The 27,981-nt window shown below is 52.8% G+C and overlaps 1 protein-coding gene across 1 annotated transcript in view; it reads right to left on the bottom strand.

Annotated features, from left to right (window-relative positions):
• Window positions 1-272: 272 nt before the first annotated feature.
• Window positions 273-27,981, bottom strand: part of LOC105826139 (voltage-dependent N-type calcium channel subunit alpha-1B) — a gene marked incomplete at its 5' end in the record, with an annotated part of 125,264 nt that continues 97,555 nt past the window's right edge. The window contains 11 exons of the mRNA XM_012664068.1: window positions 273-803; window positions 1,224-1,474; window positions 1,790-1,994; window positions 3,786-3,902; window positions 3,985-4,120; window positions 6,939-7,066; window positions 8,135-8,247; window positions 9,014-9,121; window positions 14,749-14,857; window positions 17,695-17,791; window positions 23,841-23,968. Of these exons, the coding sequence (XP_012519522.1) occupies window positions 273-803; window positions 1,224-1,474; window positions 1,790-1,994; window positions 3,786-3,902; window positions 3,985-4,120; window positions 6,939-7,066; window positions 8,135-8,247; window positions 9,014-9,121; window positions 14,749-14,857; window positions 17,695-17,791; window positions 23,841-23,968 (1,923 nt within the window). The remainder of the gene's footprint in view (window positions 804-1,223; window positions 1,475-1,789; window positions 1,995-3,785; window positions 3,903-3,984; window positions 4,121-6,938; window positions 7,067-8,134; window positions 8,248-9,013; window positions 9,122-14,748; window positions 14,858-17,694; window positions 17,792-23,840; window positions 23,969-27,981) is intronic.

The following is a 27,981-nucleotide window of genomic DNA, read 5'->3' on the forward strand; positions in this document are numbered from 1 at the left end:
CTGTTCAGGATCTGATGTGTGGTGTGAGACCTAGGAAGGCAGCACACGACGGGGAGAGAGAGCCACATCCCTCCAGAAAGGGCTTTATTAATCCATCCAGTGCAAAAGAGGAGGGATAGAGAGGAGAAGCTCCACCGAAGGGCAAGACCCCTCCTCCCTGGGGCTGTCCCCCCTCGCCACTCCTGAGCATCCCTGGGAGCCCAGAGTGGATGATAAAACTCACCCACTGGGACACACCTGCTGTGTGCAGGTGCAGGGCGGTCTCGGTGCAGCTAGCACCAGTGGTCTTGGTCGGGGTGGTGGTAGCTGTGCCGCGCCCTGCTGCCTGAGCTGAGTCCCAGAGTGCAGTGATAGCCATTGGGCACACGGCGGAGGGGGTGTGACTGGGAGGTCAGCGAGGACACGTAGGAAGTCCTGGAAGAACGGCCCGAGTTGGTGGCCACGGCCTCCTCGAAGGTGAGCGTGTCCTCAGGCAGGGTGTGGGCAGAGGCCTCACTGTCCAGACGCTGCCCCAGGTAAGGATCGGAGCCGATGCGAGAGCCAGCGGCGAGGGGCTGGCTGAGGGGTTCTCTCTGCAGCAGGGCGTTGTGTTCAGAAAGGCCGCGGCTGAGCCGGCCAGGGGAGAAGGCCGGGAGGCTGGTCTGAGCCCCGGCAAAGTGGACGGGTGAAGAGTTGGCCGTCTTGTAGGTGATGCTGGGGCGGGGGGTCGGGGGGGTCTGGGGGAGCTGCCTCCGCCCACCACGGCCTGGGGTGCTAGCACCAGATGTTGACAGCAAGGGGCTCCCATTAACTGAACCACTGCCCTACATGAAAATGGAACAGAGAAAATTCAAAAATAGAAACCGAACCTCACAAACACAGAGCACAGTGGTGGGCGGGGACACAGAAGAGCTGACAGGGAAGTATGAGGGACCAGCGGAGTGGCCCTGGGGTGGCCATGGGAGGCAACAGTCTCAGCAGTGGGGTGGAGGGAAAGGGTGGGAAGGGCCAGGCCAGGCCAGCAGGGAGGAGAGCTCAAAAGCACTAAGGGTTTACAGCCAGGCCCCACAGTGACAGACACAGAACCACCATTCCAGAGACAGCAAAGGGAGGAGCCTGGCAAGGACATGACAGAGCTGGGCACAGACAAGGGCACAGCGGGTGCTCCTGGCCCTTGGGGTCCTGGAAGGCTCCAGGCAGGGGAGGAGCCACCAGGCCCAGCCTCCCCACCAACCCCAACTCACCTGTGGGTGGGGGCCCGGTTCCTGGCCAGCCGTCGGTGACGTGGGATGGCTGCTGAGCGAGGGCTTGGGTTTTGGTGGCTCGCGGCCCCCAAAGCGGTCACAGGAGTAGAAGCGCTGCTTCTCCGAGGAGGAGGACGATGGCTGCCTCCGCTCCTGGGACCGGCCCCGCTCCTGCCTGCGCTCCCGCTCCCGCCGGCAGCCTGCAGGCCCCTCTCCCGGGGGCAGCCCCGGCCCTGCAGCACTGCTGGGTGCTGGCCAGGGAAGAGAAGTCAGCATGTGAGACCAGGGCAGGGACAGAGACCCGGACCCCAGACCGGTTTCCCCAGAGCCAACAGGGAAGATCTTGGCAGTGTCAAGGGAGGGGTGGGGTGGCACATGGTCCTGCCTGCTCCCAGACCTGCAGCTCATGCCCCTTGTGCTCTAGGAGGGTGATAGGGACATGAGGGAAGACACAGGGAAGAGAGTCCCCCTGAGCTGCTTGGATCCCCAAGAGTCCCCCCAGGCTGCTTGGATCCCAGACTCGGGCCACAGCCTCTCGAGAGGCTCCTGGACCCCATTGCACGTACCGCCATCTGCGTCAGCAGACAGGCTGGTCCCTTTCTCCAAGGGCCTCTGCTTCTTGTCCCTGCGCCGATGGCAGCGGTGGTGGTGATGGTGTGGGGCCTGGCTGGGGGGTGGGCGGTCCAGGGCAGTGCTGCAGAGATGGGCCCCGTGGGGGCGCTGGGCCAGCGTGGAGATGGAGCGCTTCATAGGGCTGGCGTCCGGCACGGGCTGCAGGCAAAGCATACGGGGGAGGTGTACAGCCTGAACATGGGTCTGGGGGAGGCACCAGGGCAGCCAGCAAGGCAGGTATGGGGAGCTAAGGAGCAGGCCAGGTTCCAAAGGAAGGAACCAGGACAGGCTAGGGGTCCCGCTGCCCTACACTGCAGGGACAAGCAGTGCCTAGGAGTCCTCCAGGCAGGCAGCTGCACCACCCAGCTGTTGGCTGCATTGGAAGCATCCCGAGTAGGGGGCCTGCAGGTGCCTTGCCACCTGCCGGTGGGGGGGAGGGATCACTCTGCCTGGCCTGTTTGGGGTGGGCTGGCCGGTGAGGCTGCCCCCAAGGCAAAAGTCAGGACCTGTGGAGCTGAGCCCCCAGGTGAGCTCACCCACAGACCTACATATTCATGTGAGAAGGAAGAGGCTCCAGCACAGGCTGGAGAGAGGGGCAGCTAGGCCTGCACCACACAGCCAGGCGACACTGGGGAGGGCACCCACGGCGGTGGCAGAGCCATAGGAGGGAGGACTGGTGGGAAGGAGAGAAAACTGAGAGAGGAAGGAAGGACAATGAGGAGAGGAAAAGGCATTGTTGGCTACAGTAGTGAAAATGGGAACATTACCAGGTAAAGCTCAAATTGAATGTCCAGAGCCGGGGACAAAGCGGGGAGCAGAAATGCCCAGAGGGCTCAGTGCACTCCTGGCTACACGGGAGCTGCCATGGAGATCCAGGCTGCCAATGTGGACCCTGCAGCCCCTCAGCTGCCTCGCAGGCAGGAGCACAGTGTTCCCAGAACAGCCCTGGATGGGCAGACTTGCCCGTGTCCTGGGGAAAGGGGCTTATCCCAGAAACACAGAGCTGCAGCCCACCCTGTGCCAAAGCCTCCTGCTCCTCAGTCTAAGGTGCCACATGAAGAGGCCATGCCAGCACAGAGCCAGGTGGCAAACATGGTCTAGGGACTGCCAAGGAGGGGCCTCCCCAGAGACCCAAGTGGGACAGGCAAGGACTGAGACCTGGGGCATGATTTTCAGGATCAGGATGGTAGTGAAAAAGGAAGAGAGAAATGGGGTGTACAGAGCTGGGGAGAACCAGAGATGTGGGGGCCAGAGCCAGGGGGGGACCAGAGCTGGGGGCACTAGAGCTTGGGGAGGGGACCAGAGCTGGGGGCACCAGAGCTGGGGTGGGGGGCAGAGCTGGGGGCACCAGAGCTGGGGGCGACCAGAGCTTGTGGGGACCAGAGCTGGGGAAAACCAGGGCTGGGGAGACCAGAGCCAGAGGTTGACCAGAGCCGGGGGCTCTAGAGCTTGGGGAGGGGACCAGAGCTGGGGAAAACCAGAGCTGAAGGGACCAGAGGTGGGGGGCAACCAGAGCTAGCGGGTACCAGAGCTTGGGGAACCAGAACTGGGGGGACCAGAGCTAGGAGGGAACCAGAACTGGGGAGGACCAGAGCCGGGGGTGACCAGAGCTCGGCGGGGACCAGAGCTTGGAGAACCAGAGCTGGTGGGGACCAGAGTCAGAAGGTCCAGCGATGGGGCACCTAGGCCTGTGTGTCTTCTCACAGGAGTCTGAGAATGGTGTGCAGTGGAGGTGTCTTGGCTAGCCTGGCAAGACCAGCACCACATCCTGGGATGTCCAGTGGGGCTGAAGGCGTCCAGGCTGCCCAGGGGGTGCCCACTCCTCCCTTGCAAAGAGCTCAACAGTTGGAACACAGCCCTCCCCACACCCAGGTCTCCTCACCCTCAGGATGCCCATGGCCATGCCCCCCACTTCCACCCCACGGCCTGGACTCCTCCCAGACCGCTTACCTGAGTCTCTGCCGCCAAGCGAGGCATAGAGGCAGCACGGCCCTGGCTCTCCAGCCCAGGTTGGGGGTCTCCATCGGGGGCCCTCAGGGCCATGCTCTGCATCTGGACATCCACGGCCTGGAGAAAACAGCACCATCTCAGTCACACCTCTCCAGGCACTCCCACCCGTCTCGTACCCACCGTCCCCGGGAGTGCTCACCAGTGCTCCTGGCTGTGCCACAGGGATCTCTGTTGAGTGGCCACGCTCCAGGGGTGCCCTGGCCTCACAAGGTGCATCCTGGGTCCTCTGAGTGCCCCAGGACATGGACTCCTTGATGCCACTCTCTTGGGTTTGTCTGTGGAAAAGAGGGGAGGGATGTCCTGTAGGGTCAGAGGCCCATGGGCTGCAGAACGCCCGACCGGCAACTTGGCACTCCAGCCTGCTAGGAATCTCCACTGGCCTCACTCTCAGCAGAGGCCGGGGGCCAAGTCCCCATACTCTGGACTAGATCAAGCCCTCTCTTGCACACTGGAGTGCCAACATGGTCTATGCATGCTGGACCCAAGCAAGGGCACATCAAAGGACATGAACCCAAGACAGGGAGAGCCGGACAGGACTCAAGAGTGGTGGTGAGGAAGCCCAGCTGCCCTGGCAGAGCCACAGGCCGAGGACCTGCAGTGCTCGAGTCTGTGGGAGGCCTGGCCCATTGCTCCCTGGTCTAGGGACATTTGGCAAGTTCCTCGGCCCTGGACAGGAGCTCACCTGAGAAAAGGAGGGCTGTGTGCGCAAAGCTAAAGAAACCTTCCTACACTGATGCGCAGTGAAGGAAGCTGTCAGGGAGGTGAGAGGCTGCAGGACTCCGGGGCTTCCTTCCCCCAAGGGCCCTTTGCTGGTGGCTCCTCCTCACTGCCCTGACCCTCCAGCCACGAGAGGCCTTTCTATCCTTCAGGTCCCTGCTCAGGTGTCCCTGGGGGGCAGACCAGGCCGCATGTACTCCCTCCTCACGTGCCTCCTATCCCCTACCCAGTCAGTGTTTGTGCTTCATATCACTTGTCTCCCAACTAGCATCAGATTTGCCTGAGAACTTCTCATCCTCACGTTCCAGGAGGCACTGACTACGTTCTTGGTCACGCAAGGTCGGTGGCACCGATCACGCTCTGAGCGCAGAGTGGAGCCTCATGGCCTGAGCTGGCCACACTCTGACTACAGCGGTGGGTGCACAGACGGCAGAGATCAGTCAGACTATTCATTGCTAGGGTTTCTGAAAAGAAACAGCCTCCGTCTTCCAAGAGAGTTTTGAACACCTGCTGACACCATGCAGAGAGTAGCCTCGGGGAAAGGCCAACCCTGAGAAAAGGGCCAAAGCCGGGCCTAATGGCACTGTCAACCCTGAAATCACCCCATGTCCGAGGCCAGGGGTACACTCAAACCCTCCATCAAATGGCTTCCATACCCTATCCCCTGACCCCATTAGACTGGGTGTTCTTTGACTTGCAGTAAGAGTTGTAACTGATTTAGGTACGAAGTATAATCAGGGAAATAACTGAACATCATTTTCCTGATGAAAGCCTACCTTAGATCAACCCAAAAAGACACTTCACTATCCCCTCCAGCAAACACACACACTCAGAATCAACTGTTTAAATGCAAAAATGGGCTGTTCATCAGCACACAGAAAGGAGCATGTGAGAACAGGGCTGGCTGCGGAGCTCTGGGAGGCCAGTCCTCAGGATCTGGGTCCCTGAATTTGGGAGCATGATTTTCTGGCCATGTTCACCCTCTGCAATGTCCACGTCCCACCCCTTGAGCAAGGGCCTAGCTGTGCAACCTGCTTTTGCCAAGGGGATGTTGGCCAATGGCCCCAAGTAGAGGCCAGAAAAGGGTCTGCACCTTGGCCCCCCACTCGGTTGCTCTTGGGGCCAACACCCTGCGACGGGCCCAGGTAAGCTGACAGATGACAAGAGGCCTGTGTGCCTCAGGCCCCGGAATCTTGCTGGTCCAGCAGTGTCGAGAGAACCCACCATCCTCATGGAGCCAAGCCCAGCCCAGCCCCCAGCTGCCATCCCTCGGCCAACCACAGTGAGAAAAAGTGATCATTGTTTTAAGTCACTTGGTTTTGGGTGGTTTGTTACCAAGAAATACTGTGGCAAGAGTTAAATGATACAGAAGAACCTTACCAATTTTTCTACAAAATATAATAACTTCAGGAATAAACACCAAAATGGAGAACTGAGAGCAAAAATGTCTTAAAGGAGTTAGAATGTTAGACGCCTCCCAGCCTAACCAACCTAGAGAGACCCTGTCTCTACAAAGAAACAGAAAAATTAGCTGGGTGTGGTGGCATCTGCAGTCCCAGGTACTTGGGAGGCTGAGGCAGGAGGATCACTTGAGCCCAGGAGTTGGAGGCTGCAGTGAGCTACGATGACACCACCGCACCACAGTCTGGGCAACAGGGTGAGACCCTGTCTTGAAAGAAAGGCAGGAAGGGAAGGAAGGAAGGAAGAAAAGAAGAAAAGAGAGACGAAAGAAGAAAGGAAAGGAAAGAAAGGAAGAAAGGAAGGAAAGAAGGAAGAAAGAAAGTGAGAACCCTAACAGGCCATGAAGAGAAAGGAGTGAGAACTGGAGGCGGAACCCTAACCCAGCAGGCACCACCTGACAAGGCAGAGGCAGACACCTCTCATCTGACAGGGAAGTAAGTACACGCGGTGGGAAGTAATCGCTGGCATAAGGAAACCTAAACCAGTTGGTCTCCGTGCTGTAAGAAAAGTGAGGTAGAAAAGGCACCTGTCTAATATAACAGGAATTCATTTTAATGTCCACCCTGGAAACGCAGTAAATGAAAAACCACTTGCAGCAGCAAACCTTCACGAACTTTCCAGCAGCATAGACCATGAGACATTTGGGTGCACCCCTGGGTGGAGGTGGGCGTGGGTCGACCCTGTGCCAGTCCCTGAGAACTGAGATGTGCCCTGAGGCTCTCTGTCCTCGGAGGGCTGCCTGAGCTTCCAGACGCATGCTCGGGTGGCAGACGAGCTTCAGGTGTCCCAAGCTGATGAACTCAGATGCAAGCAGGATGAGGGACAGGGAGGACGAGGAAATGGGGTTTCTGCTCCTTCCCTTCACTGGCTTCCGGTCCCTTCCCATCCAGCCATGCCCTGCATCCGGGTACTCACACAGCTCCACCGTTGCTGAGGGAGGTGGAACTTTTCTGCCGAAGGAAAACCCGGGCTCCTCGGAGCACAGCTGGCTGCGTCTGCTCCAGGGTGGCCTTCAGAGGGTGGAACAGGGACACAGGGCCCATCTGCAAGAGGGGCAAAGGGAGGAGGAAGAGCTCTGAGGGCCAAGGAAGCCAGGCCCCTGACAGACCCACAAGGTGGCCTCAGGGACGCGCTCTGATCACACGGCACGTGGCAGAAGTCAGTTCCAGTCCAAGCCCAGCATCAGAGCGCCTTACCTTAGTGAGGAGCCACGTGCTTTCTCTGTTCGCACCCTAAGCATGAGCATTCAACCAGGGCAGTGAGGCAGACCCTTACGGCTTCTCCTCACACCCTTGCCTGTAAGTGACTTGAGGAAAGCCATGTCACTTCTCAGATGCTCACTTTCCCCACATACACAATCAGGGAACTGGACCAGATTCCAGATGGCAGAAAGATGTCAGCTCATCATCAACCTGAATGGCTTGGTAGGGCCTTCCAGAAGCACCAGGCAGAGCAGAATTCTGAGATTTCAGGTTGGGGCAGACTCTGAGATGGACTAGTGCCGAGTGCCCCAGACACAGGAATGGAGGTGCTGGTATAAACATCAGATATTTTCCATCCCAGGGCTGGACAAATGTCCCTGGAAGCTCTGAACATCTACCCAGACAACTTTATAGACAGAAAGCCTGCATGTGGTCACCGAAGATAGAGCTGTGTGGGAAGGTTCTTATGTTAGAGGGATGGTACCAGGAAGGTGGGTCGCCAAACCATTCCAGCCAGAGTTATGAACAGAATAGTGACCCTGGACCTATCAGAAAACAGGTCCTCCTTCCACCTCCAAAAACAATCCTCCCAAAATATTCTTCACATCTTCCTCTCTTCTACCACTTAAAAACAGTGATATTGCCCAGGTCAGCCCCTTATTTTCTGCCCCACACACTAAGTCAGGAGCTCCCAACACCACCAGGCAACCAGCTAATGCAAAGCATGAAGGCTGTGTGGGTTTCTGACTCTGAGAAACAGAGAGGTAGCTGCAAAAATCTCTCATCTTCCTTCTCCCGCTACACTTTTTCCAAAAGGGGTGTGGGTCTCCCACCATTGTCAAACCACCCAAGGATGCCAGAGTCTCAGAGGCATCAGAGTTACTTTTTGGAAATCGTAGGACCTGGTACCTGGGACAGACCCCCGGGAGCTTGGTGAATCTGGTCTCTGGTGGTTTTGTTCTGCTTGTAGAAGTCGAATATCATCAGAGCTGCATAGACTTTCCCCACTGTCATCTCGTCGGCTGGAGGACAGAGCAGACAGGGAGAGCACACAGAGGTTGGGGTTTGGAGAAGAAGGGGGTCAGAGAAGCCACAGAAACATGGCAGGGAGGGAGAGGAGGAAACAGCCCCCCACCAGGAGAACTCCTGGAAACACTTGGGGTGGAGGGGCTCTCAGGTAGAACACAGGACTCGGCCACAAGGAGCTTGGCCTCCCCCCGGCCTCTCATGGCTGCTCTGACTCTTCAGGAGGCCTCCCGCGGCCAGGCGGATGCCCCCTCGTTTGGGGCCCTCCCTTCCTATCTCCTCCCAAGAAAATAAGATCGTAGTTAGGTACTGGAGATTTTTACAGACGGGGTCTTGCCATGTTGCCCAGGCTGGACTCGAACTCCTGGGCTCAAGCAACCCTCCCGCCTCAGCCTCATGAATTGCTGGGACCCCAGGCACCACCACCTGGCCAGGCATTCATCCTTCAGCACCTCCTCTCTCACGTCTCTAACTGTGGGATTCCTTCCTGCCTGTTCTCTGATTTCTTGGAATAGATTCCCACACTAGCAGTGTGAGCAACTATGCTCAACAGAGTGACCCTGAGATCATCTATGGCTCCCGTGCTCCCTGCAGGTGGAAGTTAAGTGCAGGCTACTGGGGCGTGAGCCTCCCTCTCCAAGGCAACTCGCCCTTCATCCATTGCCCTCACCTCTACACCCCTCCGGCCCCTCCTGCAGCCTCCCTGCCTCTGGGTGGGACAGGAAAGGCCCAGGTGGGGATATTTCTCGCCCTCGAACTTACGCTTATGGGGCGGTACCAGTAAATCCAGTGTCTTCTGGGGCAGGTTGGCCCACACCGAGGAAATCTCCTTCCTCAGCTCTGCGTCACACTGATGCTGCTTTGTCCCAGCTGGGCCAGGACAGCGGGGAGGGGAAGAGACAGATGTTAGCAGCAATCCTGTAGCCCCAGGGGCAGAGCTGGGGCTGGCAGGGAGGCAGGGAGGCCTGGTGTGGGGAGAAGATGGGGCGCAGACGGTGCTGGGAGGGAGGCACAGTGGGAAGAAACACAATGCGGAGGCTGCCTGGAGAAGGAGGCAAGCAAGCTGAGCATCCAACTGCTGTGTGCAGGTGTCTGTGCATGTGTGCGTGCACATGTGTGTGCATGCATGTGCGTGTCCCTCTAGCTTGCATGTGCATGGGGGTGCAATGGGAATTCGGAAGGGATATGGTAGGATGCCAATCACTCATCCACTCATTCAACAGTATTTATCAAGCATCCACTGAATATCAGGTACTGTTCTAAGCAATGGGACCAAAAAAAAAAAAAAAACCCAAAAACTACCCTTCTGGAGTTTATATTACTTTATTCTTCCCCTAAGCAGCAACAAGTTTTTAAACATCCAGTATGTCAGATAACGAAAAGTGCCAAGGAGAGGAAAGCAGCGTGCAGAAGGGGATACAAAACACCAAGAAGTCTCCTGAGGTCGCACGAGGAAGGGGGTGCATGAGCCCTGAAGGCAGAAAGGGACCCGAGTGCAAAAGCCCTGGTGTGTCACAAACAGGGCATGAAGGCAGCGCGGTGGGGCAGAGGAGGGGTGGCAGGCAGGACACTCAGATCCGAAGCCAGCGGAGGGTTTTGAGCAGAGGAATAAAATGATCTGATTTAATGTTCTTAAACATCAGATTTATTAAGGTACAATTCACATGCAGTACAATCCACTCTTCTTAGTCACACTATTCTATGAATCTTGGCAAATGCCTGTAATTGTGTGTCCACCTCCATAATCAAAATATGGAGCAATCTCACCACCCCAAATTCTTCCGTGCCCCCTCGAGTCCATCCCCTGGCCCTACTCCCAGCCCATGCCACCGCTGACGTGTTCTGTGTCTCTACAGTTCTGCGCCCTTCAGAATGTCATGTAACTGGTACCGCACAGTGTGCCGGCTTTCACTCAGTGTGATGCACGTGACATCACCTATGTTGTTGCACAGATCAGCAGTTTGCTTCTTTTTTGCTCAGTACTGTTTCATTGTATGGATATACCAAGGTTTGTTGATCCATCACTAGTTGGTGGCTAGATGACAGTTTGGCTCCATTATGAATAAAACCACAGACATTGGCATGCAGGTTTTTGTGTGGGTATGTATTTTCATTTCCTAGCTGAGACCGCAGGGCCATATAAGTAACTGTAGGCTGTTTTCAAAGGTACTATATCATTTTGTGTCCCGCCAGGAACACAGAAGAGTTCCAGTTGCTCTGCCTTCTCACCATCACTTAATATTGACAAAGTGTTTTAGCAATTAAAATGGTATGTAGTGTTATTTCACTGTGGTTTTATTTTGGATTTCTCCAATGATTAACACATCGAGCATCTTTACATGTGCTCCTTTGCCTTCCATGTATCTTCTTTGGTGATGATTGGGTTGCTTATTTTCTTATTACAGAGCTGTGACAATTCTTTATGCATTATGGATACCAATTCTATATCAGATATGTGTTTAGCAAATATTTTCTCCAAGTATTATGCTTATATTTTCATTTTCTTAAATGTCTTTTGAAGAGCAAAAGTTTTAGTTTACATACAGTTCAATTTATCAATTATTTTCTTTTACGGTTCATGCTTTTTGTATCTTAAGAAATCTTTGCCTAACCCAAAGTTGCCAACGTTATTCTTCTGTGTTTTCTTATAGAGGTTTTATAATTTTACATTTTACATTTATGTCTATGATCCACTTCAAGTTATTTTTTGTAGAGGATGAAAGGTGTGTGCTGTGGCTTGAACTGTGCCCGCACTTCGCATGCAGAAGCCGTAACCCCCATGTGACTGTATCTGCAGACAGGGCCTATCGGGAGGTGATTAAGGTGAAATGAGATCATGAGTGGGACCCTGATCCACACTAGTGCTCACAAGAGACACCAGAAAACTCGCTCGCTCTCTCTTTTCTCTCCCTGCACACTCAGAGGAAAAGCCATACCAGGCCACAGCAAGAAGACGGCTACCTACAAGCCAAGAAGTGGCCTCAGAATAAAACGTCTCTCACTGGCACCTTGATCTTGGACTTGCATCCTCCAGAACTGTGAGAAATAAATTTCAGTTGTTTACACCACCCTGGCTGTGGTATTTTGTTATGGCTGCCTGAGCAGATTAAGATGGTATAAGTCAAGAATTTTTTTCTTTTTGCATATGATTGTCTAAATTTTTCTAGCACTATTTGTTGAAAAGATTATCTTTTCTCCATTAATTGCCTTGCAACTTTGTTGAAAATCAATTGACCATATCACTGTGGGTCTGTATCTGGAGTTTCTATCCTATTCCGTTAATCTATGTCTCTAGCCTTTCACTAATACCTTAATCAACGTTGCCTTATAGAAAGACTTTTAATCAGGGAAGTTGAGTTTTCCAACTTTGTTCTTCTTTTTCAAAATTGTTGGCTGGGCATGGTAGTCTCACGCCTGTAATCCTAGCACTCTTGGAGACTGAGGTGGGAGGATTGCTTGAGCTCAGGAGTTTGAGACCAACCTGAGCAAGAGCGAGACCCCATCTCTACTAAAAATAGAAAAATTAGCCAGGCACTGTGGTACACGCCTGTAGTCCCAGCTACTTGGGAGGCTGAGGCAGGAGGATTGCTTGAGCCTAGGAGTTTGAGATTGCAGTCAGCCACAATGATGCCACTGCACTCTACCCAGTGAGACAGAGCGAGACTGTCTCAAAAACAAGCAAACAAAAAAAGTTATTACAGTTCTTTTGCTTTCTACATAATTTTAGAATTGGTTTGTAAGTTTTTACCAAAAAAAAAAAAAAGTCCTGTTGTGATTTTGATTGGGAAAACATTGATTCTAATGATCAATACAGGGATAATTGGTATCTTAGTAACGCTGAGTCTTTCAATCCACAAACACAATACAGTGCTTAATTTCTCTAAGTCTTCTTTGATTCCTCTTAGGATGTTTTGAAATTTATAATATTGAAATCTTGCATATATATTTTTAGAGTTATCCAGCAATACAGAAGCATTTCATATTTTTGGTGCTATTTTATTAATAATAGAATTTTTTCAATTTCAATTAATTGCTAGTATATAGAAATATAATGTTTAAAAATATATTGACTCTGTATCCTATTATCTTGCTATACTCACTTATAGTTTTAATGACTTTTGAAATAGACTCCTTGAGATTTTTGCAAAGTCAAGCCAATTGTGAACAGAGGCAGTTTCATTTCTTCCTTCACAGTTGGCACACCTCTTATTTCTTTTTTCTTGCCTTATCACACTGGCTAGGGCCTCAAGTATGATGCTGAACAAGCAGACACCCTTGCCTTGCCATGACCTTAGGAGGAAAGGAGTCACTCTTTCTTTGTTAAGTACAACATTAGTTTTCCATTGATATCCTTTATCATGTCTAGGATATGACATGATTGAAGAAGCTTCCCTTAATTCCTAGCTTACATAGAATATTTTTTATCAAGAATAGATGTTGAATTTTGTCACATGCTTTTTCTGTGTCTCTTGAGATAATCATATTGTTTTCCTTTTTGGTGTGGTAAATCATATGCATTGATTTTCAAACATTGAGCCAACTTTGCATTCCTGGGATAAACCTCACTTGTGTTACCATGTATTATCTTTCTTATATATTGCTGGATTTAGTTTGCCAAAAGACTGTGTTGAAGATCTTTGTATCTATGTTCATGAGGGATATTGGTCTGTTTTTTTTTTTTTTTCCCTTGTCATGTCTTTGTTTGGTTTTTGTATCAGAGTAAATCGGCCTCATAAAATAAGATGGGAAATACTTCCTCTCTTTCTATTTTCTGGAAGAGTCTGTATAGAATTGGCATTATTTCTTCCTTAAATGGTAGATTTCACCAACAAAAATATCTAGGCCTGGAATTTTCTTCATTGGAAGGTTTTTCTGCTCTGAATTTAATTTATATAGCAGATATAGTATTAGTGAGGTTATCTATTCTTGAATGAGTCTGGTGTTTTGTGCTCTTCAAGGAATTTTTCCATTTCATTTAAGCTGTTAAAATTGACATAAAGTTGCTTGTAATATTCCCTTGTTATCTTTTTAATGCCAACAGGATTTGCAGTGATGCTCCCTCTTTTGTTCCTTATATTGCTTGTTTGCATCTTCTTTCTTCTTGATCAGTCTAGCTAGGGGTTTCTACATTTTATTGGTCTGCTTTTTGACCTGAACATTCTGGCTGCTCTGTTGAAGGCAGATGGAAGGGGGCAAGGGCAGATGCAGACGGGTTAGATGGCTGCTGTAGCGATCCCATCAAGAGCCAACAGAGGCTTGGCCTAGGAGGTGGCAGTGGGGGAAGGGAAAGAAGTGATCATATTCTGGGTACATTTAAAGGTAGATTCAAAAAAATATGATAACACATCAGGCGTGGATCAGAATGGGATAAGAAAAAAAAAAATAGAAAAGGATGACTTCAAAGATTCTGGCTTGAGCAACTGGAAGAATGGAGCTTCCACTGACAGAGACAGGAGGGCTGTGGGCAGCATCCGGAGCTCAAGTCTGGGCAAGTCAACTTTGGGAAGCTCACAGGGCCTCCAAGTGCAGACGGTGAACAACGTGTGGGATATACGGGTCTGGAGCTCAGGGGAGAAGTCTGAACTGAAAGTACAAAATTGGAATACATGCCGTTTAAAGCCATGGGAAGAGGTGAGATGATAAAGGAGTGTAGATGGTGAAGAGAACATTCCGTGTCATGCAGGCACTCTCAAGTTTGGGAGATAACAGAAACCAGAAAAACAGACATAAAATGGTCTCGGAAAGGAGGGAGTGAGAATGGAGAAAAGCTGCAGACGGCCTTCGGGAGCCCAGCTGGACGTGGGGAAGGAGAAACCAGAGACTGGTCTCTCAAAGAGCTGGTTGCTAGGGAGGAAAGAAGAAAAATGATAGAAATTGATAGAAAGGGAAGAGGAACACTTTTTAAAGATGGGAGAAACAATGGTGTGTTTATATATTGATACAAATAATCCAGGAGAAAGAGAAAAATGGACAGGGCAAGAAACAAAGTACGGAGCTGCCAGTGTGGTGTCCCTGGGTGGATGAGGATGAGACTTGGTGTGCAAAGGGGACTGGCCCTGACTCACTCGCGGCAGAGAGACAGCTGAGCTCCAGGGCACAGACTCAGGGAGGAAGGTGACGGCAGGGCAGGTCCCCCTCAGGTCCCATCAGTCAGATCAGGGGGACTGGGCTCGCTATGGCAGGGAGCAGAGAACACGCGGACTCATCACCTGGGAAAGGATCTGGGCCAGGCTGTGTCCTGGCTTTACCACGGGCTCTGAATAACCTGGACAACTGATCAAGTTTCACTGTGCCTCAGTTTCCCTATCTGAAAATGGCTCACATGCAGACCATGACCAGGGGGGAAAGCCAGAGCCTGCAGTGGCTGCGCAGCTGCCTCAAACCCCGCCCCGGGCAGGGCTGGCCCCTCAACCTGCTCCCTGCACGCCTGCCTGGGGCTGGCTCTCGAGGACAGCAGGGGCTCGGTGCCTCCCCTCTCCTGAAGCTGCCTTGCTCACCTGGGGCCAGCTTGATCTCCAGTGCAGTCCGGATGAGGGCCATCAGCGTAGATGTGAAGTGGACTGTCATGTCCTCGCTGGAGATGGGCATGTTCATGCGAACGAGACGCTGGGGACAGGTGGAGGCAGGTCAGGGCCAGGCCAATGGGGTAAACCCCACCCAAGGACCACACAGTGCTTGGGGTCCCTGGAGGCTGGGCCTCCCGATGGTGGTCCCTGCAGGTGCCTGGGCCCGAGTGAGGTTGGGTGGTTGGGAGTTTTGCCAGCATTCACGCTCACCCCAGGACCCCATCCCCATCTGAGCTGAGAATTTTCCTGGCTGCAGAAAGTAGAAATCCAGGTGAAGATTACAGCATGGGACTAGCCCAGAAGCCTTGATCCCTCTGAATGAACAGGCACATCCTCAGTAAGGGGGACCCCTGCCTGTGGCTGAAAAAAGGGTGTGTGGCCTAGCTGAGGAGGGAGGGGGCCCAGGATGGGGCTTCTGGGGGTGGCCACAGACAGAGGGGAGGGCCTCTGTCGTCACAGATCTACCCAGGGCCTCTCTGAGGCCGAGTTCGCAGTGGGACACCCTCACAGCTGACACCCTGGCTTTAGGCAGGTCCAGCAAGGTTTCTGCCTCTCACCACCCAGATGGGGGCCAGGAAGAGACACATAATGTCACTTGAAAGCAGAGCCCATCTCAACTCACGGCATCGAGAGAAGCCTTAGAGACCAGCTCCTTCCAGCTGGAAGGACCCAGGACAGATGGGACTGCCCAGGGCCTCAGGCTTAGCCAGCAGCAGTTGGGGGCTGGTTCGGAGCAGGCCAGGCTGCTGCACTGCGGACCAGATGGGGCAGTACCCTGTAGTGTTGCTCCTGTCACCCTCGCATGGACAGTCCCCTTCTCTCTTCAGGGACAGAGCAGCTGGAGACAGGCATGTGTGTGTGCCACGGTCCTCCGGGCACAGCCAGCAGCTGCTCAGAGCCTCATGCTCTGAGAGCTCAAGAGGAAATGGGTCCCAGGTGCCTGTGTGATGTACTGAGCATGCGGAGGCCAAGGGGAGCCCCAGGGTCATGTCCACCCTGTCTTTTGCCCCGGGATGAGAGCTAGACACAGGAACTCCTCCCTGGGGTCTGCGTTCCTCTCCCCAGCCTGCGCCTTGTGGCAGGCAAGCCTTCAGCCCCTTCTCTGGTGAGGGCCACGCAGTCCTGCCCCAAGCATCCTGGCCCCAAGTCCAGAGTCCTCAGCCTGATGGCTGGGGTGGCTGTGGATGGGGGGGCTGCAGACATGAGCCAGACTCTGTCTCCCGAATGCTGGCAAAGCCCCACTGGACACATCCAATCATGGTCCCAGGACCTCTAACATCACATGTGTGTTGCACACCAGGAAAAACCCAATTCCCCGAGCATGGCATCCCTGCAGACCAGCACCAACAGCAGTGTGAGAGGCTGAGGAATTCCTCTCCATGAAGGAAAGTCTAGGGTAGGAGTGAAGGGAGAGCAGGCAGGTGATTTCCAAGAAAGGAGAGCTCCATCCAGGCACTGGAGGGTTGCTCACCAGGGGCTCCCGTCTGCCCACCCCCATCCCTGGAAGGCCACAAATCTCGCAGAGAAGCAGAGGGGTGAGGCCAGAGCAAACAGGCATCTCTGCCCGAGTCCTGGACCCTGCCCAGCCACCCACACCCCACCCTGAGGCTTGGTCTCTTTGCCCAGAACCTCAAAGTTGGCAGAGTCAGCCAGCACAGCTGGGCAGGTGCCGAGGGCTGCTCTATCACGGCTCTGCTGGCCACCTGGCCCCGCGTGTCAGGTGGACAGAGCTCTCCTTCCTGGGACAAAGCTGCAGCCTCGCATGCAGGGCCTCAGGCAGGCACAACGCGCAGGGCAGGACAGGAACTGAGGACACCAGAGGGGTCCGGTCTGGCACAGAGCAGCTGCTCAGCCCCACAGGCTGTACTGAACCGGGCGACAAAGACCCAGATCTGGAGTCCAGAGACAGGCAGCGTGGACAGGAGATGTCCACAGAACCAGAGAGCTGGACACTGTAGTGGGCAGCTCTCTCAGGCAGAGGGGGCCGCAGGAGGGCTCCAGGCGTGTGCTGGCTGAGCCGCAGGTCACGGATCGTCAGAGAGCACGGGGTCTGAGGGAGGGCTCTTGGGTGAGTCGGGTGCTGGAGGGGTGGGGTATGCTGACACACTGGGTGGGGCCCTATGGTGTGCCTGCCCACCAGCAGGGAGGCCTGGGGGCGTCCTTCAGTTTACTCCCTTCCTTGCAACTCAGCCCCCTGTGGCTCGTGGGCCCCTGAGGCTGTCCCCATCCTGCAAAGCCCCTCTGAAACCCCCGAAGCCCCAGGAATGACAGCAAGATGCCTCTCCCTCACACCCTTGCTCCTTAGTGCCACGGTGCCTCCTTCCCACTGTGGAGCCTTGGAAGCCCCTGCAGACCACAGCCTGGGCCCAGGGACCATCTGCACTTGCTGAGCTGGGGACAGGGGTTATGCAGAAGCACCAGAGGCCCTGCAAGCTCCAGTCACCCACTAGGACCCAACCCAAAGGGCTGGATGACTCTACCCATGCCGAGGGCTTAGGGGACAGAGCATCTGGGGTGTGGCCCAGAGCCCAGAATGGAAACGATCTGTGTCAAAATAAGTGGTCCAGCCCCTCATTCCTAGGAAGGAAAGAGAGACTGAAAAGGTGGGGATGGGGGGCCTGGCTTGTCTTCCTGAGCCTCTAGGTGGCTCTCAGAGGGGCCAGTGCACAGACAGCATCCCGGTGGCCATGCCCACTGCCTGGGAAGGAGGCACAGGCAGGGCAGGGCTGGAGAGCAAGACACAGCCAGGCGGCGGGGCACGCAGCAGAGCGGCAGACAGACAGCCAGCAAGCCCTGCGAGGAGGCGTGAGAGCCAGAGGGCGCCCTCCTGGTGAGAACAGACAGCCTCCCGGGGTGGGGCACAGGGTCGGGGTCTACCTTGTAGGCAACTCGAGCAGGGCATTTCTTCCCCAGCCCCAGAGGTGGGGACATGTGTTTCAGCATCTCAAACATGTCATTGTAACTGATGCGCCCACTGGAAACCCGTCCCAGAGAGGCCAAGGCACAGGGTCCACAGGAGGAGGCGCGCAGCGGGGGCGGAGCGGGGAGCGGGACGGGAGGAAGCAGACAAGAAAACAGATCCAGTTAATCAGTGTCGGCAAGATGCCACGGTCACGGTGAGATGAGGCTGCTCTGCCTGGCGTGACCCTCCTGGCCCCCCGCCCCCGCCTCACCTCCTCGGCCAGCCCACACGGGCAGCGGCAGGGTGACGTCTGAGCTAATGAACATGGAGGGGTGAGGAAGGGCTGCATCGGGGCGGCTTTGGGTTGTCAATTTCTGATTTTACTCTTTAGAAACCACAGATAATGCCAACTCAGACAAGAGCTGCTCCACCACGCCGGCAGAGCTGGCAGACAGAAGTGAGGCGGATGGGCTGCGGCTGAGGCCACAGCAGAAACATCGGCTTTCTGTAATGGTCAGATTTGCTTCCAAGTGAGGCTACAGGCTAAAAGAGCGGAGAAAAATCTAAAGCCAACCAGAAAACTAGAAGGGAGCCCCAAGGCTCTAGAGCTGAACTTGACCGTGGGGCAAGTCCTGCTCCAAGCCCAGAGACGCCCGAGGCCAGCCCAGGGCAGGGCTGCTGCTGGGGTCAGGGCTGGGCGGGAAATGGGGGACCGTGGGGAGGGGAGCTGGCAGGATGTGGCCTGGTGCTATTCTGGCACCGGCTCTGATGGCAAGGGGCCAGGTTGGGGCCCACACAGAGGAGGAGCCACCAGTGTGGGGCCTGGAACGCAAAGGCTCCAACAACTGAGTCTTCCTGAAGTGGAGAGGCCATCCCGGGACACCTGCCTATCACCTTGGGGGTCCCAGACATGCAGCCAGGTGGCCCAGGAGAGAAAGGGGACAGCCTTTCCTGGCAGGTGGATCTGCCCTGGGGCCCTCGCTCCACCCACAGTTCCAGACCAGGCGGCTACTCGGCTGAGCTGAGTAGACCAATCCAGAGGCAAAGCAGGAAGGCTCCTCTTTGCTCTGCACCCTGCCTCTGCTCTCTCTTTCCCAGGGACTGGACAACTGCTGGGTTATTGGGCTCTTCCGACCCAGAGGGGAAGCTGCCACAGGTGAACCTGTCTCCACATCCCCCTCCTCTGGGGCCCTCAGCCTCTGACTTGTCTGACCATCAGCCCACCCTCAAGAGCTCAGAGGAAAAACGGGGTGAGCCAGCTGCTTCCCTGGTGCAGGTGGGACCTAGCCCCCAGCTCCCCCAGCCAGCTGGTCCTGGTCGTCATGGCCCAGCCAGAAAGCTTTCTGTGCACTTTCACAAGGCTGCCTGTCCCCAGCCAGCTGGAGGGTCAAGGGGGATTAGACAGGGAACCAAAGCGTCCAGGAGGCTGGAGTGCGGGGCAGGGCGGGAGGAGAGAGGTGAGGTGTTGTCATTCCCAAACCAGGCAGGGAGTGTGTGCTGTGTTTGCATTTCGGGCAGGGAAGTATGTCAGATGGAGGCTCTGAAGTTGCAAACCTTGTAGGCCAACCTACGAGGGCAGTTCTTCCCTAAGCCAACGGGTGGCGCAATACAACGCAACAAACTGTACATATCCTTATAATGAATCCGGCAACTGGAAAGGAAACGTCACAGGTTATGGCAACACAGGCACGATGGAACCCATCCCGCCCACCCTCCCAGCCTACAATGGGAAGATTTGGCCTCGCACAGGCGTGGAAGGTGAAGGGCACGCTAGACAGGCGGCGCCCTGCCAGGGGACTGGGTTTGGGAGCTCCCCAGGAGGTGCGGCAACACGGACATAATTTCTGGAGCCCAATGTAGGCAGGAGACACTCCATACAGAACACCAGCGAGTTCCATACAGGCAGACCGCACGTCTACACCTGCCAGCCCACGCCGAGCCCCGCACTCTTCACGCTGTGCCGTGGCCTGTGCTGCCTGTCTCTCCGGGGCCTGCCCACATGCTCCCTCTCTGACAGCCCCCCGCCCCCCGGCGCTCCCTGGGCCTCCAGGCTGGTCAAGGCCCCTCTCTGTGTGCCCCCCTCTGACCCCCAGCCCCGTCACCCACAGCAACCACAGAGGCACGTGTCCATGAGCCTTCCGACTGTCCCTCTCTCCCCGAACACGCCCTCCCTGGGACACGCCAGGGCTGGCACCCAGTCACCACGGACACTTCTCTGTCCTGCACTGAGGCCCGGCAGTCCCGTCAGCTCCAGATGGTGCTGAGTACACTTCTGGAGACGAGGGAGGGAGGAGGAAGCCCCACTTCAGTGCACTCGAGGTACCTGCTGAGCTTGTCGGACTGTGGGGACCAACACAAGGGGGCTGGACACACGTGGGACCCCCAGCCTCCAGGACCACCTCCCATGATACCCAGACAAAAAGTGTGGGCCTAATGCTGTCACTCCCCAATTCAAGGACTGTCCCCACCGTCCACACAACAAAACAAAGCTACCTGCTGAGCACATTTTAAGGCCTCTGTCTCGACCTGTCCCAGCCGTCCCTCCAGCCTGACACACTCCGCCCAGCCTCCCTCTCTCCGCTGCACCGTCCCCTCAGCCTTCGTGAGCACTGGATCCAGCCTGTTCCCTCCAGTTCAGCTCAGACACCATGTCCTCTGACTCGCCAAGCCAGACGTGGTCTCTCATGCCTCAGAAATGCCTGGGCCTCAAGCTACGGCCATGCGGCTGTCCCACCACCTGCTTGGCTGAGTGCTCAGGGCACGTGCCTGCTGCACCTCGGACTCCTGCCCCAGTACACGGCAGACGCTCAGGAAATGTTTGTTGTGCAGACGGATGAACACAGACATGAGCAGACAGATTGCTCCAGGAAGCGTGACTGTGACTCCCCTTTTGAGTCTCTACACTGCACCACAGAGTGTTGAAGCAACAACAGAAGGGAGGCTGGGAAAAGGCAGCAGCAGAAATCAACAACTCCATGCCTCCCTCATCAAGCCACAGCATGCGTGTCCACACACACGTGCTCACAGGCATGTGCACACGAGCATAAAATGCTCCCACGTCCATACTCACATGGCACACGTGTGCACAAGCCCATGCACACACACAGCTGCACACACATGTACATGGGTGCACACATGTTGCATACATATCCACATACAACCACACAGGTATGCACATACAGTTCACTTGCACACACACATACACATATAATCACATGTGCACAAACATGCATGTGCACACACATGCCAATGCCTGTGTGTATGCACCTGTGTGCAAAAACATTCACATACCTGTGTACATGCATGCACAGCACACACTATGAACACATACACACATGTGCAATGCACACAGCACACGTGCTCACAGTGCACGCATGCACAAACACACCCATGTATATGCACACACATGCACACATCTGTGCTTGTGTACACATATAGTCACACAGGTGCACAAACATGCATACGCAAAACAGGAAATTTCACAAAGTTTTGTTGTTGTTTCAAAGTTTCTCCCAGAGAACGAGGAGACATCCAAGTGGTCACCTAGGAAATAAAGGTAACCACTTCCCTGCATCCATCATGGAAGTCACTGAGAGGCTCGAGATGCGGCACTGGACGCGGACCAGACCCCACCTGCTCGGATGCGCCTGCCTCCCCGGCACCTGCAGGCAAGCTGTGCTCCAGGCCGGGCTGCCAGGGAAGCAGAGCCGTGTGTGCGCTCACAGGCCGCCTCTGTGCTACTTCGAGGCCTGCGCGTCTTGCGCATTATCTCGCAGGCGCCACTTCTGAGGTGAGGCTACTATGCTGCTGTCTACACTTCGATAAGCACTTTCTCTATTGCACCTCCCATGCCTGTGCCTTCAGGGGGCCTCAGTTCTCAAACTCTGGAGTCTGGGGAGCAGTCTGAACCTTTGCCGTGCATGATCACTGAGCCGCAGCCCAACCCAGGTTCCGGCGTGCCCTACTTCCGCTCTTGCCTGGGAAGACCTGGGTGTGCAGGGCATGGAGATTTGAGGGCTGCCGTCTCCCTCTTGCGGGCCTTCACTGCTGTGCCTTTGCCCTTCAGTACAAATCGCAGCCCATAAAGCCGCAGTCCCCACCCTCCGTCTGCGGCCTGCTAGGGACCCGGCTGCAGAGCCCTGCCACCCCCGGACTGCCCTGTCTGTGGAAAAATTGTCTTCCATGAAACTGGTCCCTGGTGCCAACAAGGTTGGGGACCACTGTCACAAAGTATCTCTGTCTTCTGTAACACAATCTCCTCTAGAAAAAAATGTTCCCAGAAACAACAGCAACTCTCAGACCACAGGATGACCTCAGTCAGGATGACCTTCCCAGAACTCGCCTGAATCCCCCTCAACTGGAGTCTCTCCTACCCTTTGCCTAACAAGGTCTGGGCCTTGGGTGGGGCCAATCTCCCTCCAACCTGCCTGGGCCTTCCCGACCACCGACCTTGTGAGCATCCCTGGGCCTGTACACGCCAGGACGAGTACCGGGCGCTGCAGGGCAAACATGCTGACGCATCAGACGTGATGGGGTTCTCCAAAGCCATGAAAACGGTCATGAAACGTGTACACATACCATGAAACACAGATAACCGCTATGCTCATTCTACGTACAATTTTTACTATGTAAAAATTGTAAATTTCTCACTAAAATGAAAACACACAGAGAGACGCTGTGGGCCTGGAAGAGCCTGGACAAGGGAGGTCTGTGTCCCAGGGTACCTGATGCTGCCAGTGGCTCTGTGACTTCACCGGGCTGGGAAGGCCCTGGGCAGCACCTGTGGGTCCTGATGGTGATGGTGGGGCGGTCCAGGGATGCTAAATGAATGGGAGAGGGCAAGGGAGCCCAGCCAAGTCCCCGAGTCTTCCGGGTCTGCGGGGTGCTCCCATGCAGAGCTCCAACTTAAGGAAAAACAGACAGAACCTGAGGAGCTCTGTGGGCTGCGAGATCCTTACCAAGAGGAGTGTGAGCAGCTCCTCCAGACCTCCCCTGCAGCACGGGGCCTGCAGACAGAGCTGGGCGTGGGGGATGTGGGCAGGCCAGGGAGCCTGGAGAGAGGAGGTGGGCCACAGCTGCACCCAGCCCCACACATTCTCACCCCCTCCGCAGGGCACAGGACGTGGTGGACGGCTACACACTCAATGAGCCTTGTTCATCCACGGCACGTCTGCTGAGCAGTGTCTGTAAGCAAGGCACCGAGCAGGCTGGGTCTGACGCCCAAGCCAGGCCTCTTGGCCCCTCCACCTCCTGTGTTCTGCCTTGCAGAGAGCAGCCCTCGTGACTACTGCTTGAATGAGCGAGTGAGCGAGCCAATCAGTAAATGGGTGGTTGGATGGAGGAACGGACAGATGGACAGATGGAGAATCCATGCTGCTTTGACTTCCTAAACGTGCTCTCAGCCCTGAGGGTGAACACACACTGGTGTGCCAGGGAACACGATCTCAGACAACTCACGAGGCCCTTGCTCAGTCTGGAACGGCATCACCCTCCCTTATGCAACGCAGGAAACCTTTGCCCCCACGACCAAAGGGTCGTATGCATACTAGAGCCTTCCTGGTAGCCCATCTGATTTCACTGACAGTCCACCGAGCACCCGCCACATGCAACCTGGGCTGGGGACATAGAGATGCACGTTGACTCCTGTCCTCAAGGGAAACAGCAGAGAGGGAGACCCCCAAGCCCTTTGGAGGACTGTTCCAAAACCCCACATCACTTTTGCCCTCAAAGCCCTCCAAGCTTCGAAGGGTGGTGTGGCTGTGCTGTCCACACCCTGCCCATGAGCCCCCACAAGCCCTCACGTGGCAGGCCTTGGAAGAACACAGCGCACTCCTGTGCAGTGAGAGCCCGAGTCTCACAACCCCCTGAAAACCGTCCATGGCCCCCAGGCACCCTCCGAGGAATGAGCTGAGGGGTTTCAAAGGCCCTCCTAGGCCGCGGAGCTGCACAAAGGCACGTGCGACCGAAAAGGGAAGTGCCGCTCGGGGCGACACCAGCGCCGTCCCGCGTGCAGCAGGATGGGTCCCTGAGCCCCAGACCGTGCCCAAAGCCACCCCTGCCCTGTCCTGAGATCTGTGGGTGTGGACCATCCCGAGGACCGCAGAGCGCGGGGCTCACTTACCACGCAGCTGGGTCGTACTCAGCCCAGACCCGGATGAACTCGTCTAGGTGGTGAGGCCCTAGGATGGAAGAGTCCCGCGTAAGGTACTCAAAATTGTCCATGATCACAGCCACAAAGAGGTTCAACATCTGCAGGGCAGGAAGGAGAAGAGGTGACGTAGAGAGACCAGCCTGGCCTCCCGCCCTGCCCTCGCCTTCAGGCCGTCTCTGTGTGCAGCCGTCAGGGCAGAGGTCACCCATTCGAGCCATGACTCCCAGACCTACTCCCCACAGACCCTGCACCGGGACTGCCGGGAGCCCTCATGCCCCATTCAGTCCCCGGAGACACTTCTACGGCCCAGCCCTAACCCAGGCCCCTTAAGCTCTTGTCCCCGGCCTGCCGTGTCACCTAGGTCAGTCTCCCCCTCTCAGGCTCACCGTCAGTGACAGCAGTGACTATGGAGTCAATGGTTTGGGCTCTAGAGACCAACAGCTTAGGCTCTTTTTAAAAAAAGTTAAATTGAAATTCACGTAACATACAATTAAACACTTTTAAAAGTACAATTCAGGGGCATCCAGCGTATTCACGATATTGCACAACCATCTCTCTGGTTTCAGAATCTTCTCGTCACCCCACACCCGTTAAGCGATCACCTCCCATCCTCCTCTCTTCCCCTGTCCCCTGGAAACCACCAGTCTCCTTTCTGTTTTTGTAAATGTGTCTATTCTGGATATTTAATATAAAAGGAATCATTCAATATGTGACTTTGATGTCCGGCTTCTTTCACTTAGCGCAGTGTTTCGAGGTTCACCCACGCTGCAGTGTGCATCAGTACTTCCCTTCCTTCTGTGGCTGAATAACAGTGTACACCACATTCATTCGTCCACCCCCTGGCAGACGTGTGGGTTGTTTCCACCTTTTGATTATTATGATTAATGTTGCTATAAACATTCACGAATGTGGACAAATCTCTTCATCTCTCTTGGGTTATACCTGGGACTGGTCACATGGTAATTCTATGCTTAATTTTTAAAGGAACTGCCAAACTTTTTCCACAGCAGCTGCTATTAATACATTTTCCATTCCTATCAGCAATGTACCATAGTTCCTATTCCTCCACATCCTTGACAATAATTGTTATTTTCCATTTTTACAAAGTTATTATTATAGCTATTATACTGGGTGTGAAGTGATATATCTCATTGTGATTTTGATTTGCATTTCCTTAATTACCAAAGATGTTGAACATCTTTTCATGTGACTGTTCACCATTTATTAATATGTATCTTCTTTAGAGAACTGTCTATTCCAATCCTTCACCCATTTTAAAAATTGAGTTGTTTGTCTTTTCGTCGTTGAGTTGTGGGAGTTCTTTATATATCCTGGATATTAACTCCTTGTCAGATATGTGATTTGCAAATATTTTCTCCCATTCTGTAGATTGTATTTCCACATATTTGATAATGTCCTTTGATGTACAAAACTTTTAAATTTTGATGTAGTCCAATTTATCTATTTTTTCTTTTTTTGCTCATGATTTTGGGGTCAAACCTAAGAATCCACTGCCAATTTTGAAGTCTTGAAGATTTAGCCCCTATGCATTCTTCTAACAATTTTCTAGTTTTCACTCTTCTATTTAGCTCTTTGATTGATTAATTTTGTATGTGGAGTGAGGTAAGGGTCCAACTTCATTCTTTTGCATGTGGCTATCCAATTTCCTCCATATTATTTGTTGAAGAGACTATTCTCTCCCCACTGAATTGTCATTGAAAGAAAGATAATTGGCACCCTGGTCAAAAATCAATTGACCATAGAAGTTTGGGTTTATTCCTGGACATCCAATTGTAGTCCATTGGCCTATATGTCTAGCTGCCAGTACATACAGTTTTGATTACTCTAGCTTTGTAGTAAGTTACGAAATACGGAGATGTGGGTCCTACAACTTCTTTTTCAAGATTCTTGTAGCTATTTGAGGGCTCCTTGCAATTCCCTATGGATTCGAGGATCTGCTTTTCCATGTCTGCAAAAAAGGCCACCAGGATTTTGATAGGGATTGCATTTAATCTAAACATTGCTTGAGGAAGTATCACTATCTTAACAATATAAAATCATTATCTTAACAATATAAAATCTTCCAATCCATGCACATGGGATGATTTCCTGTTTAATTAGGTCTTTAACTGCTTTTCATCAGTGTGTTATAGTTTCCATTGCACAAATCCTTCACCTCCTTATTTATTTATTCCTAGCTATTTCATTTTTTTGGATGTCATTGGAAATAAAATTATTTTCTTAATTTCCTTTTCAGAGTGTTCGCTGCTGGTGAATAGAAACACCACTGATTTTTGTGTGTTGATTTTGTACTCTGCAACTTTGCTGGATTTGTTTATTAGCTCTAGTAGCATTTTTGTGTCTGTGTGTATTGTTTGGGATTATCAATATGTAAAATCATGTTATCTGCAAATAGAAAGAGTTTTCTTCTTCCTTTCTAACTTGGATGCCTTTTGTTTCTTTTTCTTGCCTGATTTCTCTGGCTAGGACATCCATCATGATGCTGAATACCTGTAGTGCAATCCTGTCTTGTTCTGGATCTTTGGGGAAAAGCTTTCAGTCTTTCACCATCGAGTATAATGTTAGCTGTGGGTTTTTCATAAAAACCCTTTACCATGTTAAAGAAGTTCCCTTCTATTCCTATTTTGCTAAGTGTATTTTTTTTTAATCATGAAAAGGTGTTGAACATTGTTAAATGCTTTTTCTCCATCTGTTGAAATGACGTTTTGTTTTTTTTTTTCCCTCCTTCAACTAATGTGGTGTATTACATTGATTGATTTTCTTATGTTGAATAACCCTTGCATTCTTGGGATACATTCCATTTGGTCATGATGTATAATCCTTTTAATGTGTCCTTGGAATTGGTTTGCTAGTATTTTGTTGAGGGTTTTTGCATCAATATTCATAAGGGATATTAGTCTGCAGTTTTCTTTTATTGTGACATGTTTGGCCATAGTATTAGGGTAATGAGGACCTCAGAGAATGTGTTAGGAAGTGCTCCCTCCTACTGTATATTTTGGGAAGAGTCTAAGTATTAACTCTTTTTTTATTCTATTTTTTTTACTGTGGCAAAATATACATAACAAAAAATTTACCATTTTAGTCATTTTTAAGTGTAGAAGTCACTGGCATTAAGTATATTCACATTGCTGTGCAACCATGACCACCCTCCACCACCAGAACTTTTTCCATCTTCCTAAACTGAAAATCTGCACCCATTAAACACTAATTCTCCCCCCTCCCCCATCCCCTGGCAGCCATACCTCCTGCCTCCATGATCTTGACTACTCCAAGTTCCTCACGTAAGTGGAACCCTACAGCGTTTGTCCTTCTGTGATTGCCTTATTTCACTTAGCATCATGTCTTCAGGGTTCATCCGCATCGCAGCACATGTCAGAACTCCCCTACCTTTGGAAGGCTGAACTGAATGAGAGGCCCTTGTATGCTCACACCACATTTTGTTTGCCTATCCATCTGCTGATAGCAACCGTGGTTACGTCCACCTCTTGGTCACTGTGAATAATGCTGCTATGAACATGGAGGTGTGAACATCTGCTTGAATCCCTACTTTTAGTTATTTTGGGTATGCACCCAGAGTGGCATTGCTGGATCATACTGTAAATCATTTTTACTTTTTGAGGAACTGCCATACTGTTTTCCATAGTGGCTGCACCATTTTACAACCCTACAACCAGTGCGCAAGGTTTCAATTTCTCTACATCTTTGCCAACACTTATTTTCTTTTTCTATCTTTTTTGTTTTTTAAATAATAGCAATGCTACTGAGTGTGAAGTGGTATCTCATTGTGGTTTAGATTTGCATTTCCCTAATGATTAGTGATGTTGAGTGTCTTTTCATGTAATTATTGGCTGTTTTCTTTGGAAAACTGTCTATTTAAGTCCTTTGCCCATTTCTTTCTTTTTAAATTTTGTTTGATTTTATTATTATTTTAAATTGACACAATAATTGTACACATTTATGGGGTACAGTATGACATTTTGATACATATATACAATGTATAATGATCAAATCAGGGTGATTAGCACATCCATCATCTCAAACATTTATCATTTCGATGTGTTGGGAACATTAAAAATCTGCCCTTCTAGGC

The sequence above is a fragment of the Propithecus coquereli genome, unplaced genomic scaffold (assembly GCF_000956105.1).
Source record: "Propithecus coquereli isolate 6110/MARCELLA unplaced genomic scaffold, Pcoq_1.0 Scaffold858, whole genome shotgun sequence".
Lineage (NCBI taxonomy): Eukaryota > Metazoa > Chordata > Mammalia > Primates > Indriidae > Propithecus > Propithecus coquereli.